General features: G+C 38.4%; 3 protein-coding genes across 3 annotated transcripts; all 3 read left to right on the plus strand.

Annotated features, from left to right (window-relative positions):
* Window positions 1-221: 221 nt before the first annotated feature.
* Window positions 222-5,374, plus strand: LOC135634061 (uncharacterized). Its single transcript, XM_065144214.1, has 2 exons — window positions 222-1,183; window positions 3,279-5,374. Exons 1-2 carry the CDS (start codon window positions 310-312, stop codon window positions 5,198-5,200), a joined length of 2,796 nt encoding a protein of 931 aa, XP_065000286.1. The 5' UTR covers window positions 222-309; the 3' UTR covers window positions 5,201-5,374.
* Window positions 5,375-6,922: 1,548 nt separating this feature from the next.
* LOC103977752 (large ribosomal subunit protein cL37 alpha) lies at window positions 6,923-8,358 on the plus strand. Its single transcript, XM_009393352.3, has 2 exons — window positions 6,923-7,076; window positions 7,802-8,358. The coding sequence occupies exons 1-2, from the start codon at window positions 7,004-7,006 to the stop codon at window positions 8,152-8,154; spliced, it is 426 nt and encodes a 141-aa protein (XP_009391627.2). The 5' UTR covers window positions 6,923-7,003; the 3' UTR covers window positions 8,155-8,358.
* A 3,084-nt stretch (window positions 8,359-11,442) lies between these two features.
* On the plus strand, window positions 11,443-13,016 carry LOC135634064 (serine/threonine-protein kinase-like protein At5g23170). Its single transcript, XM_065144226.1, has 2 exons — window positions 11,443-11,592; window positions 11,742-13,016. The coding sequence occupies exons 1-2, from the start codon at window positions 11,568-11,570 to the stop codon at window positions 12,815-12,817; spliced, it is 1,101 nt and encodes a 366-aa protein (XP_065000298.1). The 5' UTR covers window positions 11,443-11,567; the 3' UTR covers window positions 12,818-13,016.
* The last annotated feature ends 674 nt before the right edge of the window (window positions 13,017-13,690 follow it).

The raw sequence follows: 13,690 nt of genomic DNA on the forward strand, positions 1-13,690 counted from the left end.
GTTATATATATATATATATATATATATATATATATATATATATATATATATATATATATATATATAGTGGTTTACATTTATTTGAACAGATGAAAATAAAATATACTTTTTTTATTTGGAGGGGCAAACATGCTATTCCACAACTTTGGAAGGACAAATATGTAAAACCGGTGATGCCTAGCCCACTTCAATCCTGGCCGCTTCGCATCGAGTTTATTAGCTCGAAGCTGGATTGCCCGCCGCTTCCCTTCCTTCCCTCCGTCGAACCAATCCCTTCCAATACCAACTAGGAATCGGGTTTCTTCAATCATGGAGGTGGATGAACCGCGACGCAGTCATCATTCTCCACGCCGCGTTGATCCTATCGAAGAACATTTAATCGATCAGGCGTTTTTGCCTTCGAAAGACGAGGGCGGGAAGGACGACATCCACGGGCTGACGAAGCACGAGTCTAGGGTTTTAGCGAAGAAGTGCGGTGACCGCGATCGGTTTGCTTGTGGGAGGAGGTTCGGGATAGGAGATGTTGTTTGGGCAAAGGCCTTCGCTTACACTTGGTGGCCCGGCCGAATCGAGAAGATGAGAGGTTCCTCGGCTTGGGTGTCGTTCTATGGTTGCGTCAAGTCTCGGTTGGTTCGGGTTGTGGAAATCCATGGATTTGAGGAGAGTTATGCGCGGATGCTGAGGATAGGTGGGGTGAAGTTGTCCGATGTGGTCAGACTTGCTTTGGATGACTTGCAGCGGAGGACTGCTTTAGGTTTGATGTGTTCTTGCAGGAGTTCGGCTATGGGAGTTAGTGAAGATTTGGATGATCAGATTGCTGAAGCGACGAGGTTTGAGCCCATGGAGATGTTGGGTTTTGTGCTTGATGTGGCGACTTCGGCTTGGATTGGTGAAGGAGAAACCGTGAAGGGTGTTAGGATGTCAGTGCAGGTTTCTGTCTACCGTCAACATGTGTCGATATGTCAGAATAGTGAAATAGATGAAAGGTTTTGCCCAGGTAAATTGTTGGATTTTGTCACCACGATGGCTGTTTGTTGGTCCATTGATGATTGTGACTCTAGCAGTGATTCAGAAGCAGTGGCACAACTCGATGGATATAGGAAATTTGTTTCAGTCTGCCCAAGTAGAAGGAATCTACAAATTGTGGAACTGGAAGACAACTTCCTCAGCGATGAGTCCGAAGGTAGGTTGATAAGCTCGGTCAATAAAATTTGATATTTGTGCAACATTTATGTTTCTTTACCACAATGTATGTTCTAAAAAATATGTTACATGTTGATAACTTGTTCCTATGTTATGTTTTGTCTCTATGACACATTTTACAAGCACATCAAGTGTAACTAGATCTAGTGAATTAATGGAAAGTGGAAACAAAGAGCTTTTTGGAAAATATTAATCTTATATATGCAGCCCTGAGCTACGTAACTTCATAGACCTCGGATGATTATTGCAGAATTTCATGCTGTATAAGTTGGCTGGATTCATTAACAAATTATAATTTGATGCTTTATTCTTTTTCAGTTGAGATGCTCACCATAGATTGACAATCTAGAACAGGTTTTCGAAACCATGTGAATTTGTGTGGTTATTGATTTTCCTAGATAATAAAATAACATTGTAAACCAACTGCCTTTACCTTCTGCAGAGAAGTATGATGTGTCATCTGCAAAAATCAACAATCATCAAGTAAAACAGTAAGTATAGTCCCATTTTTCAGCATAAGGATTATTCAAAAAGTTCTTATTTTAAGAAACATCTTGTCCTCCTCTTTTACCCTCTCAATAGAAAGTCTTAGATTCCTCCAATTTGTTGACATAGCTTATACTCACAAGATTTTCCCGATCAAGTCCATATTTATATACTACTGATCTGTTGATGTTACGTGAGGAAGTACAGAGAGAGGTAATGAAGAATAGATGGTGTTTGCAAATTGAAGTTCAGTTACCCTTATCGCTTACTAGATGGTCATAGATCTCAGACTGGCTATTAAGCTATTAAGAGTTTTATACTGGTATATTATATTAATTTTTGTCATGCTCTGTTCATTTTATTGAATAACTCAACAAATAATTGGAGGTTCCTCATCGGAGTAGTTCGTCCAATTAATGTTCTATGCAAGGATTGATGGAGAAGAGAAGTAACGAATGACTCATTTTTTAGATTGTATACTCATAAACCTTAGAGCATATCAGTGTTAAGGGCAGAATAAAAGTTGAAAATAGTAGTATAGCCGATTCCTCTTGAGATCATATCACTTTGAACTTACCTCCAAGCTAGGGTTTTACCATTATTTTCATCATTCATCAGGACCTAGATTTGCTTCTTCATGGTTGGCATTTTTGTTTTCATAACACCAAATTATTTTTAGGTGTATGAAGCAAATAAACAAGAATAGGAAACATGATTTGGCCCACATATAGGTCTAGAATATTTTAAATAACTTTTGTCAGTTTGAGATCAGTCAGAATGCAAGTGCAGAAGGTAGGCAATTCCTCTTTTCAAATTGAGCACAACAATTTTCCTTTTAGTTTTCAAGGTTTTGCTAGATTGTCAACCAGAAACACTTAGATTTTCAGATTTCATTATCATTATATAACCAGTTGCACTACCTTCTTACCATGTATTCCTAAAGATTCATGGATCGCATGATGCATTCCCCTTGTATTACATTAAAACCTGAATATTATGCAAAATATATCTAATTAAATATGAACAATGATAAAATAGAGAAAAGTCTATCCTTCTATTTGTAACTTGCTTTAGAACCATCGGCCAGAAAGGATGTAGATATGATAAGTGAAAAATGGTCCTTCATAGTGCCCCTAATGTAAATTTTCTTTTCCTTTTTTGCTGGTAGTTAATTCATCATTTTTCAGAGATGGGTTGTTGCTCCATTGGTGAATCAGCAATTGGGCATGTTGTCATTTTGTTTTTATTTCTTGGGTGGGTAGGCTTTCTTGCACTTTTGATTTATATGTGAGAAATGATGCACGGTAGAATCTTATGCATATTACATGAACCTTATATAATAGAGCAAGGATTCAAGTTTCATCTGGCAGAGGGATCTTACATCAAGTTATGTGTAATCGTGTATTGCCAGTGCTTGTTGTACTATAGCTTTGTTGACTTTCAACTAATTTCAGCTGGCACATGGCGCATGCTACTACGTTCTCAACTCTCGTATGTTAATATTTTAAACCTCACTTTAAAGATTCTAAATTGCTTCCCAATCAAAAGGATCTGACGCTGATGTGTGTAATGATAAATTCCCAAAACAGATGATTGCCATGAGATGTCCGATTCATCATCCGATGGTGAGATAGTAGTTGAAGCACGAGAAGTTACAGAAGACAATCATTTATTTGATAGACAAGAAGATTTTGAGGTTGTTCAATATCAAGTTCAGGGTGATGAGATATGCATGGTCAACAGGGCAGATTTCAGTCTCTTTGATCTAGATGAGGAATATGAATCTCTGCAGGATCATGAATTAGAACAAGTAGCTTATCATGGAGATTCAACTTGGGAAAATATCTATATGAGTGAAAAACTTGAGATGCAGAACTCAACAACTGGAATATCATTAGAAGAAGGTACTGAGACAACATCCACAAAGGCCTTTGCTTTCACAAGTGATGTTAATCAGATTGCAGATAATGGGACTTGTTTTACATCGGATGAACAAACTATAGACTCCTTCTCTTCTTGTCAATCAAATAATTTGTGCAAAAATACAGTAGATTTGAGTGCCCATAAAATTGCTTCACCTGGTGAGGTTATTGATTATGATGGAATTTCTTTCGATGATTCGGGAACAGAAAACCTGAAACAACAGGATGGCAATGTTACTATTTTTGAGCATAAAGATATGCACTCCGCTGTAGGAACAGAGTCTTCAGATGAAAGCTCTTTGCTTCAGATTGCGCCATCGGTAGGCAGGCAGTGGGTCATCAGCCATCGGAATGATCAGGAAACACAAATTCCAACTGAAGCAGTGAATGTGAACCATAAAATTCAATTTTCATCTGAGGTTGATCCAATTGTTAATAGAGGGGGCAATTTGGAAATTATTTCCAGATTAGGTTCTCTGAAAAGAACTGCTTGGCAAAGTGCCTGTAAAAAAAGGAGGCTTGATCATCCTTCTTCTTCCAAAAGTTCATTTATGTTGCTAAAAGGCCTGGAACCAGATGGAGAAGCTATAGCAAGTGCTGTGAACATGACTGGATGTTGCACTGCTCCTCATCCTGGTGAGGGGGGTATATCCGAAAAATCTGTTTCTAGAAAAGCTCTGATGCTGTCTGGGTCTGACAAAGATATGTCTCCTTCTGCAAAGAACTCTATTGTTTCTTGTGGAACTAATCAAATAAAAGGTGATATGAGAGGTTATTGCAGCACTTTTTTATTGAAACTTACAAATCAGACTAAATTCCACAGGAAAAAAAGGCATGATCTTCCTATTACTTCTGACATGTCCAACTGGACTAGATTTTATGTGTCTCCTCTGGCAAGAGACATCTCAAAATCAAGCAGCAATCTAAGAAAGCCTTCGACGACTGATAGAGGCAGTGGATATCACAAATCATTACATATGAAGTTCCCGAAAGATTTCAATCTTCCTACAAGAGAAGAGCTTGAGAACAAGTTTGGAGTATTTGGACCATTGGAATGTTCAAGAACTAGGGTTTTCTTCTACACAGGTGCTGCCCAAGTGGTTTTTGTTGACCATGCTGATGCTGCTGCTGCCTATAGATATGTGAAGAAGAAAAGTATATTTGGTGAAGCCAATGTACGTTTTTGGTTTGATGAGCATGAAAATTTCAGAAAGGAGCAAAAGTCTGATGATTTACCTGTCCCCTTGGTGGGGCACTCATCTTTATATCTTACATCATGCCATCAAGTGCCTGATACACTTCACATATCAGATAAGAAAAAGAATTGTAGTGCTAACAGTGAACATGTATCTGATGATATATCTGTGCACATGGAGGAACGCTCATCTCTAAGTTTTAAAACATACCATCAAACACCTGATGCAGTTCACAGATCAGATAAGAAGAAGAGTTGCAGTACCAACAATGGAACCACATATGTACCTAACTTCAACAATTCTTCTTTGAATCTGAAGTCTTGCCTTAGAAAACCTGATTCTCCTCAGGGGAAGGACAAAAGGTGTAAAGTGAGATTCATTATTGAAACATAGATCACCTATGTGTTGTTGACTTCTCTCTTGAAGAACATGACATTTTGGTATCTTTTTCTGGTTCAGTAGCAACTAGAGCCAGATCTGCTCGAACTTTCAGCTAATGTATAAACAAGTAGTTTTTTTGTTTCTCAGTTGTATATAAACTGAGAGATGAGCATTGCTTTTCATAAACTAGACTGACACCTTTCTAATTTTGATGAAGATAAATTGGAGAAGATTAGAAAATTTCCATTCTGATTAATCTTCTATATAGTTCTTGGGTGTCAATACATGGGCCTTTTAAAAGAAAAAGAAGGAAAAAATGTGACGTCATTTTTTTTTAATCAGTGTCAACTTGTAGGAAATTTATATTTATTTTTGTTTGTTGCAGTATGAGATCCTTCCAAGCACAACTCTATTTCATGTGTTTTCATGGCATTCAAGTTTCAAAATTTCTGATTGAGGATCCTGCATAAGTATTGTGTATTTTCGATTTTTAGAGAGGAACAGAGGCTGATGCCTGGCAACATATAGTATCTTGAATCTCATTTAAATGCTAGCTCACTGAAGTGCAAACTCACCTGCAAGTTATTTCTATCAATAGACTATCTATTTACACTGGTGACTCCATGTTTAACTATTTTTCAATTGATCTGTTTGTAATTAAACATAATTGCTATGTTCGCATATCCAATTTAGCAATTTGAAACATGATATCAGCAATGTGATTTATCTTCATTATTTGCTTCCAGTTCACTGCACAGCAGATTACACTTTAAGTTTAGCCTCTTTTTCTTCATCTTCTTCATGTGTGTATATATATATATCTCCTAGGAATTTGGGTAGATGTGTGGTTTGCTACCAACTCTTTCAGATATAGTTGCAAGTTCTAGCCTTCTAGAGCAATGGATGCTATTAAATAATTCTTTGCTGCAAGTGACTTGTTCAAATGATTATAACTGCAGATAATCTTTTCTAATGATCTTATTTACTTTGTTTAGCTTGTAATTACTATGTTGTAGTCTAATGTTGATTGGCTGCTTGATGATTTTTGTCAGTATTATAGTATCCATTAAGAATATAGTCTTATGTAGTACTTATCAATGCATATATGGTGTTTTTTTCTCCATCATAATTATGCCAATGAACATGAATGCATCCTGTTATCAATACCATTTTGTTTCTTGGAGCAGTAAATGTATTATCATCTGCCATCCATAAACTTTCTTATTGTTTGTGTGTAATTTGACCTGTAGTGTTTGCTCCATCCTTGGATGACTGCTTCAAAGTCCACTTCGTGGACCTTTTTCTGGGTTCCATTCGAGGACAATATTTCTAATTTGTATTTTATTTTCCTCGAACTAGCTTATGAGCATACTCTTCTTTTCATTTATACATTTCAATTAAGAGCAATTAAGCCATCTCAATTTCCAACACTTTTTGAATGCTCCGAGGATGAACGAAGGATGAATGCATGCGCATGTAGTTGGTCTCCCAAAAGGAACCTTGGAACTCTTTGATTTCACCCGATACTTGGTTCGGGTCGAATCGGCTCATGCTGATCCGAACCAAACATGAACAAAAATAGACCGGGTCCAATCGGGTCACGCTGATCCAAACCACACCGACGACGCCTGTAAGCAAATGGAAGCGGATCCGGGTTATGCTCCTAAGTGCATTCTGTACCCGATAATAATTTAATTAAAAAAAATAAAAAATAGCCATTTATCTTAAATTTAAAATGAAAAAAAGACAAACAAAGGGGGCAGGGTAATAGAGGGGCTTATCCTTGAGGCCAATCCAGTGTCTCCGGATGTTGATATGGCTCTCCTCTCCTCCGCTCCTTTCTCCTCCTCTTGTCGAACTCTTTCTCTTCCCATTGCAGCTAATCACTGTAAGTAATCTTTGTGTGTGTTCCCTGTAATCCATTTGCTTGCAAGATTTCTGTGGCGAAATCTCCTTTTTTTTTGGGGGGGGGCGGGGGGGGGGAAGATATTTCTTTTTCTTTACTCTCTTCAGTATCCTGCTTGAACCTATCAATCTGATGGGCTCGTTTCTAGTTTGGGTGTTTCTAAACGCATTTGGCAGATTTTCTGTGACATAGTATCTTCTCACTGTAATCTTTATATGAGTTTTGATTAGGTCTTTCTTCTTGGTGATTCTGACGTTTGACCAGGCTTAGATTTTTCGAAATATCATCTTTTCCCGTGAGAAAATTTAGGTACTGGAATGGATTTGTTCTTGCAAATGAACATCGAGGGTGAGAAAATTTAGGTACTAGAATGGATTTGTTCTTGTAACTGAACATCGAATTTGTTTGGCTTGACTTGTTGTCATTTAGATGATAAGTTGGGCTTCTTTCCTTCACTATTCGGAAGCTGAAATGTGATCTAATTTCGTTATGCCATATTCTTGGAGCTAATAAATTTCTGTGTCAATTAGTTTTCCATTTAACATTTTTTTTTGTTGTAATGTAATTATTCATAAATTTAGTGCATTGGTTTTTCCAGTCGAAGAATTTCGTATTGGTCTTGTTGTGTTTTTTTTGGGGTTTCTTACTACTCATTTGATTAAACTTATCTTGATTCGGTTTAGATGAGTTATGATTGCACTTTTCAGCCTTGAGATTGCAAAGGAACCTCATCCTTCAACCAAGACCATTTAATGGAGCGAGAGTTTCTTTGCCTTCTCTTTTCATGGAGAGGAGGTTGATAATTGTTCGTGCTTCTTCGGAGACTGATGGGAAGGGGGAAAGTGAACCCGAGGCTTCTCCATCTGAGGGGTCTGAAGAGGCTGTGTCAGTGGAGAATCTTCCTCTAGAGTCGAAGCTGCAGCTGAAACTTGAGCAGAAGCTAAGGATGAAGCTTGCAAAGAAGATAAGGCTCCGGAGGAAAAGGCTTTTGCGGAAGCGGAGGATGAGGAAGAAGGGACGCTGGCCACCTTCAAAGATGAAGAAGCTCAAAAATGTATGATCGATGATGGGGTACCTCGCAGGTTCAGAACTGTCCCTTCATTCTCCATCCTGTTTTTCCTGCAGTGGGTATTGGTGAATGTTTATCTGGTTTTGTTGCATTATGCTTGTTAACTCCATTGACTTTTCAGTCAATGTAACAGTATTTTCATGAAATCACTATGAGAATTTCTTTTGGTCCCAAGAAAATTAATCAATTGTACAATCTGTAGAGTTCTATCTCAAAATGGTTTCATCTCTAAAGGTTTCCATTTCAGGGTTTCAGAATGTATATTCCATCGTCTTTAACCTTTCTCATGTTGGAACCAAGTGGAGTTGACCCAATTGAGGGATGCCCATGGATTATGAACTTGGCAACTAAAGCATCTTAGATATTCATCAACTCTGAAAATGAAGTCAGAAAAGGCTATCCTATGCTTTTTATGGACTAGACTGTTTTAGAGAGGAAAAAAAAAAGGGAAAACTGCATCAATTGAAATCATTTTCATGCTTGATTTACCTTTCCTCAAATTTTCCACATGTTATCTAAGATTTATCTTTTCTCATTTTAATGTTCTGAGGATGTTAAGTAGTTTGCTTGTTTGCCTGCGATGTTAACTATATGAAGTCTCCAACTATGAAGATTATCAACTCTGTAGTTGTAGGTCAGACTATCATATGCTATTTATAGACCAGGCAACTGTTTGAGAAAAAAAAAAGTGGAATACTACATCAATTGAGACTAGTCTCACTGTTGATTTACCTTTCCTCACTTTTTTCTCATGCTAGATAAAATAATATATGATATCCTTTCTCACTTTCACCTTAGAGGATGCAAGTCATTTTCTTGTTTGTCAGTAAAGTCTACTTAGATAAGTATCCAACATATGATCAATTCCGTGATTAAGGAAAAGTTTTAAGAAAAATGTGATCCTTGATATTGTATATCAGTTTAAAGCCTCTTTTTGTTTCTTCTTGATGTCTCGAGAAGTTGAGCTTCAAAAGTGTGCTCAGGTATTTCCATGTAAAACTTAATTGTTAAATGTTGAATTTAGTCATATTCAACTTATAGGAATAGTGAGCATATAGACCACAGAAATGAATTAAGCAATGAACTAATCAAGAAACTGCAATGGTCAAGAGAAAACAATTTACATCTGCTACATCTAAATCAAGTAATTGCAAGTTTACATCCCGCTCATAACATACCATGAAATTATCATGCTTTCCATCAAAATGCAAATGTATGTCAATTACAGACTAGAATCTACCTATTATTGTCCACACAAAGCTTCTATATTTGTTTATCATAATTCAAGGCTTCAAGAAACATCAGTGTTGCTGTTCGGCTGCTCAAGGAACTATTGGAATAAATGATTATATGTCTCTTTCTGTTCAGATGTCTCATTCTAATATTTCTACTCTGTTCCATCTAGTCTACCTCTTCTACGGTTTGATCAGTGTATTTTCCGTAGGTTAACTGGTGCATAAACTGCAATGAAACTGAAAAAAATCTAGAGATAAATAGGTCTTCAGACAGATCATATTGTATGGAGTTAGTTCCACCAATAAATTGTCTGGAGTTAGTTCCACCAACGTGCCCTCATTTATATGCTGTGCTATTTTCCCATGTATTTTCATTTGACTGCTCTTTGAGATGAAAATGTGAACTGCTGCTAAAAAAATGGTGGAAGTCCTTGCCAGTGAAATTTTTGAACAATTCCTTGTCTTCATGGTGCCACGTTTTCATAGCACAGGGGATGATAAGAAGTCTAGATATCTCATTTAAATTAGTGGCAACAATATAGTGATAGCTAAATAATTGATATGTTGAGGTTAGATGTTGGGATTCTTAATTTGACTAGCTATTCCAATTATCTGACCAGACCCTAACATTCTACATTATTTCCCCAACACTATAAAGAAGAGATGGTATGGCAAAAAAATTACTGCAGTCTGTATCAGTCATCCATAGTAGCTTTTCTTTTCCTCTAGCTGTTCCAAGGAATAAAATTGGGCCATTAACTTTACCCAATGTTTAGTCTTCCATCCACTGCGTAGGCCATATTTTCTATTTTGTCTCATCAAGGATTCTCTGAGCTAGAGTCCTAAACAAACAAAATGTGGAATTGTCCACCAAATTAGCTCAGGAACCTATTTTCTACCACAGCAAAAAAATGTTGAGAAAGTGTGAAAATAATGACAGTCAAATTAAGTACTTCCACTATTTCAATTTTACTGCTTGGAGAAAGTAGCAGAACAGCAATACAAGATAACCTAGTTCAAAGAAGGCTAGACTCACTGGAGAAACTATTTAAGGTCAAAGTTAAAAAGGGAAAAATGAAGATTCAAGAAAGGATTAAGAGGCTGAACTGTGTTCTTTAAATGGTCTGGAATCTTTAGCTCTTATTCATTTCCAATATATTAATTAAATGGGACATCAGTAATCAGCCTTTGTAAAATCATTTTTCTTGCTTCTGCTGTTGGTGGAAATGTAAAAATAATGGTGGTCAAAGATACCCAAATTTAGTAAGAATTCAAAATAGTGAAAGGAAAAAAAGAAAGCAGAATTTCTCATTCACTTAAAAACATATATACCATTTCATATAGCCATTATCCAGTGTGATGGTGGGAGATAAGGTGGTCCATGCCTAATATACTGAGTTTGTAGTTGTTTGGCCTTGATCAACCTTCTCTCATCCTTCATGGTGATGGCACACCTTTGGAAAGTCATTGTTCACGAAATCCAGCAACCCCAACTCAACAAAATTCTCCATCTCCTCCAAATTTTCAATCATGGTTGGTGTCCCAATGAGCATGCTTGAGAGGTCACATTGTCACAAAAGTTTGAGGCTTTGGACCAAACTGTGCCATCACTACATGAAGAATCCCTGAAAAATCCACTTCAATCTTTATTGGCCTCCAGTATGATAATAGTCAGCAGATCATACACAACTTAAGCTGCTTGAGGTCAGACCTCCACCTGTCTCTGGCATAAGTATCAGGAAGAGACAAAACCCACCTTGAAAAGGAAACAAAGTGGAGCACTACAGTCATGATGAAGAATTCCTTGAAAGAATATTTCTAACATACTTTATGCCTTTCTTTAATTTGCAGTAGGTTTGTCTTAGCTATTATATTTGACACACGAAAAGGATGTGTGGTTATGATTACAGGTTGGTCCACACAGACCTCGAGGATAGACAAAAACACTGGAGTTCTCATGATAAGACTTTCTAAGTGTTCCATGGCTTTAGCTTGTCCTGATCATGACAAGGAAGCTGGTGATTCATTCCTACATGAAGTTGCTTCTCGGAAGAGGTTTTTGTGTAGGAATGATGGTGTACAAAAAAAATCAAACATTGCGGTGCTTATTACGATGGATCAGATATTGCCTTCGAAAGTCCATTCCTTGGAGGGCCAAAGAAGAGAAACATGGCATCTCCTTGCACTTTGGCAGGTCCATAGATGGATTCCTTTGCTTTTGCCTTTTATTTATTTCCCTCCCAACCTTTACTCTTCTCTGCCTTTACAGTTCGTCTCTCCTTCCTTTCCTTCCTTCCTTCCTCTGCTTCTATGCAGTCCTCTTACCTACCCTCTACGCTGCAGGAAGAGAACCTAGAGGAGAGATCGCGATGAAGGAGTTCAGCTACGAGGACATCGAAGCTGCGACCAACAGCTTCTCTTCCGAGCAGTTGATCGGCAAGGGAAGCCATGGAAGCGTCTACAGAGGCGTGCTGAAAGGTGGCGAGGTCGTGGCCGTGAAGAAGCCATCGGGAGGAACCCAATCCCTTGAGAACGACGCTAAACTGAGTAACGAGATCGACATACTTGCTTCTGTGAAGAATCCAAGCATCGTCAATCTGATAGGCGTCAGTCGCAGTCCAACGAGCAAGCTGCTGGTCATGGAGTTCATGCACCACGGTTCTCTCCATGACCTCCTCCACTCGTCCCCCGCCGCACCTGCGTGGCCTCGACGTGCCGTCATGGCTCTCCAGGTCGCTCGCGCCGTCCTCTCGCTCCACGAGGCCGCACCGGCGGTCATCCACCGCGACATCAAGTCCGCCAACATTTTGCTCGACGGCAAATGGAACGCCAAGCTCGCCGACTTCAGCCTCGCCGTAAGAGACGATAGATTGCAGTCGCTGAGGTCGACTGTACCAGCAGGTACCATCGGCTACTTGGATCCGTGTTACACCGAATCGGGAGAGTTAGGCCCCAAGAACGATGTGTTCAGCTTCGGGGTGGTGTTGTTGGAGCTCGTCAGCTCGAGGAAGGTGATGGACATGGAGCGCGATCCTTCGCTGATCGTGTCGTGGGCTCTGCCCATGATCAGAGCTAACCGGCTCGACGAAGTCTGCGACGGGAGAGTGGCGTTGCCGGACTACATGAGGAGGCCGATCGGTCGGATGCTAGGCGTTGCTGCGCGCTGTGTGTCGGAGGAAGTAGAGAGGCGACCATTGATGGGGGAGGTTGTGGGGGAGCTGCAAGGGGTGGTGGAAGGTGCAGTACTGTCATGGCCAGTGTGGGGTTCTGTAAGGAGTAAGGTGTGTGGGAGAATCCATAGATGTGTGAGGGCTTGGAGGAGGTGTGTTGAGAAGAGAGTGACCACAACAAGGATTGTGTGCAAGGATCACCTGCTTGATGGTGGGAACGATGACTGTGATGATGAGCGTATGAGTTGAAGGTATCCCAAGCTACAAGTCTTCTTGGTTGGGAACCCATGGGAGACATTTCAGCGAGAGTTGAAGTTTTGCCTCGACGCACAGTTCATGCTCTCTCCTTTAAGCATCTTTTTAACTGTTCTTTGTGTAATTGAAGAGACTTGAGTAGTCCCAAACATAGTTTGTTTGCCATCCAATAAACACACACTTATTACATGTATACCCCCGGTTTACTTCCCCATCAAGAGAGCAAGAACGCGATTGCTCGATGGAACTACCATTATTAATTTTAATTTTAAAATTTAATTTTTTTTTACACTCATTTATCAAAATATATTGAGGGTTTAAAATTCATAGGACGTATTTTATATCTTTCTTAGTCTTTTGGCTAGGATCAAGTGTTTTATGCTTTATAAGTTTTTTAACTCATTATCATATCAAATCATGAGAATCGATCTAGTGTTGAGCATAAAGAGTGGCTTGAGTAAAAAAAGTTGCATATGAATGAGATCGAGGGTACTCAAGTCATATAATCACCATTGGAATAAGCGGTATGAAGGTAGGAAAATTATAATATTATAATTATTTATTCTTGTATCAAAAGTTAGTAAGAATTTAAATCAACTTATAAGGGCTCCATCGGACTATTATTATTAATTTAGATATAAGTATATAAAAAATCAATACATCAATCGTCGATCATGTGGGTGATGATGATAAGTTAATTTATTATTTTTTAATGATTAGAATTATATATATATATATATATAGAAAATATAGTCTTTTTAGGTATTTATCAAATAGTACTTCCTTTTTCTTTTTCTCAATCCGTCGCTTCTTAAGAATAATATCGAGATCTTTTCTTATCGGATTGGTTTAAGGCATTATGGACTA

Source organism: Musa acuminata, chromosome BXJ3-3 (assembly GCF_036884655.1).
Source record: "Musa acuminata AAA Group cultivar baxijiao chromosome BXJ3-3, Cavendish_Baxijiao_AAA, whole genome shotgun sequence".
Taxonomy (NCBI): domain Eukaryota; kingdom Viridiplantae; phylum Streptophyta; class Magnoliopsida; order Zingiberales; family Musaceae; genus Musa; species Musa acuminata.

What these genes read in the sequence shown, in the direction of transcription:
- LOC135634061 (XM_065144214.1), top strand. Translation starts at nt 310, where the DNA reads ATGGAGGTGGATGAACCGCGACGCAGTCATCATTCTCCACGCCGCGTT. An exon ending in CCTCAGCGATGAGTCCGAAG is followed by an intron (nt 1,184 to 3,278) that starts GTAGGTTGATAA and finishes TTCCCAAAACAG; the next exon opens with ATGATTGCCATGAGATGTCC.
- LOC103977752 (XM_009393352.3), top strand. Translation starts at nt 7,004, where the DNA reads ATGGCTCTCCTCTCCTCCGCTCCTTTCTCCTCCTCTTGTCGAACTCTT. An exon ending in TCCCATTGCAGCTAATCACT is followed by an intron (nt 7,077 to 7,801) that starts GTAAGTAATCTT and finishes TGCACTTTTCAG; the next exon opens with CCTTGAGATTGCAAAGGAAC.
- LOC135634064 (XM_065144226.1), top strand. Translation starts at nt 11,568, where the DNA reads ATGGCATCTCCTTGCACTTTGGCAG. An exon ending in ATCTCCTTGCACTTTGGCAG is followed by an intron (nt 11,593 to 11,741) that starts GTCCATAGATGG and finishes TCTACGCTGCAG; the next exon opens with GAAGAGAACCTAGAGGAGAG.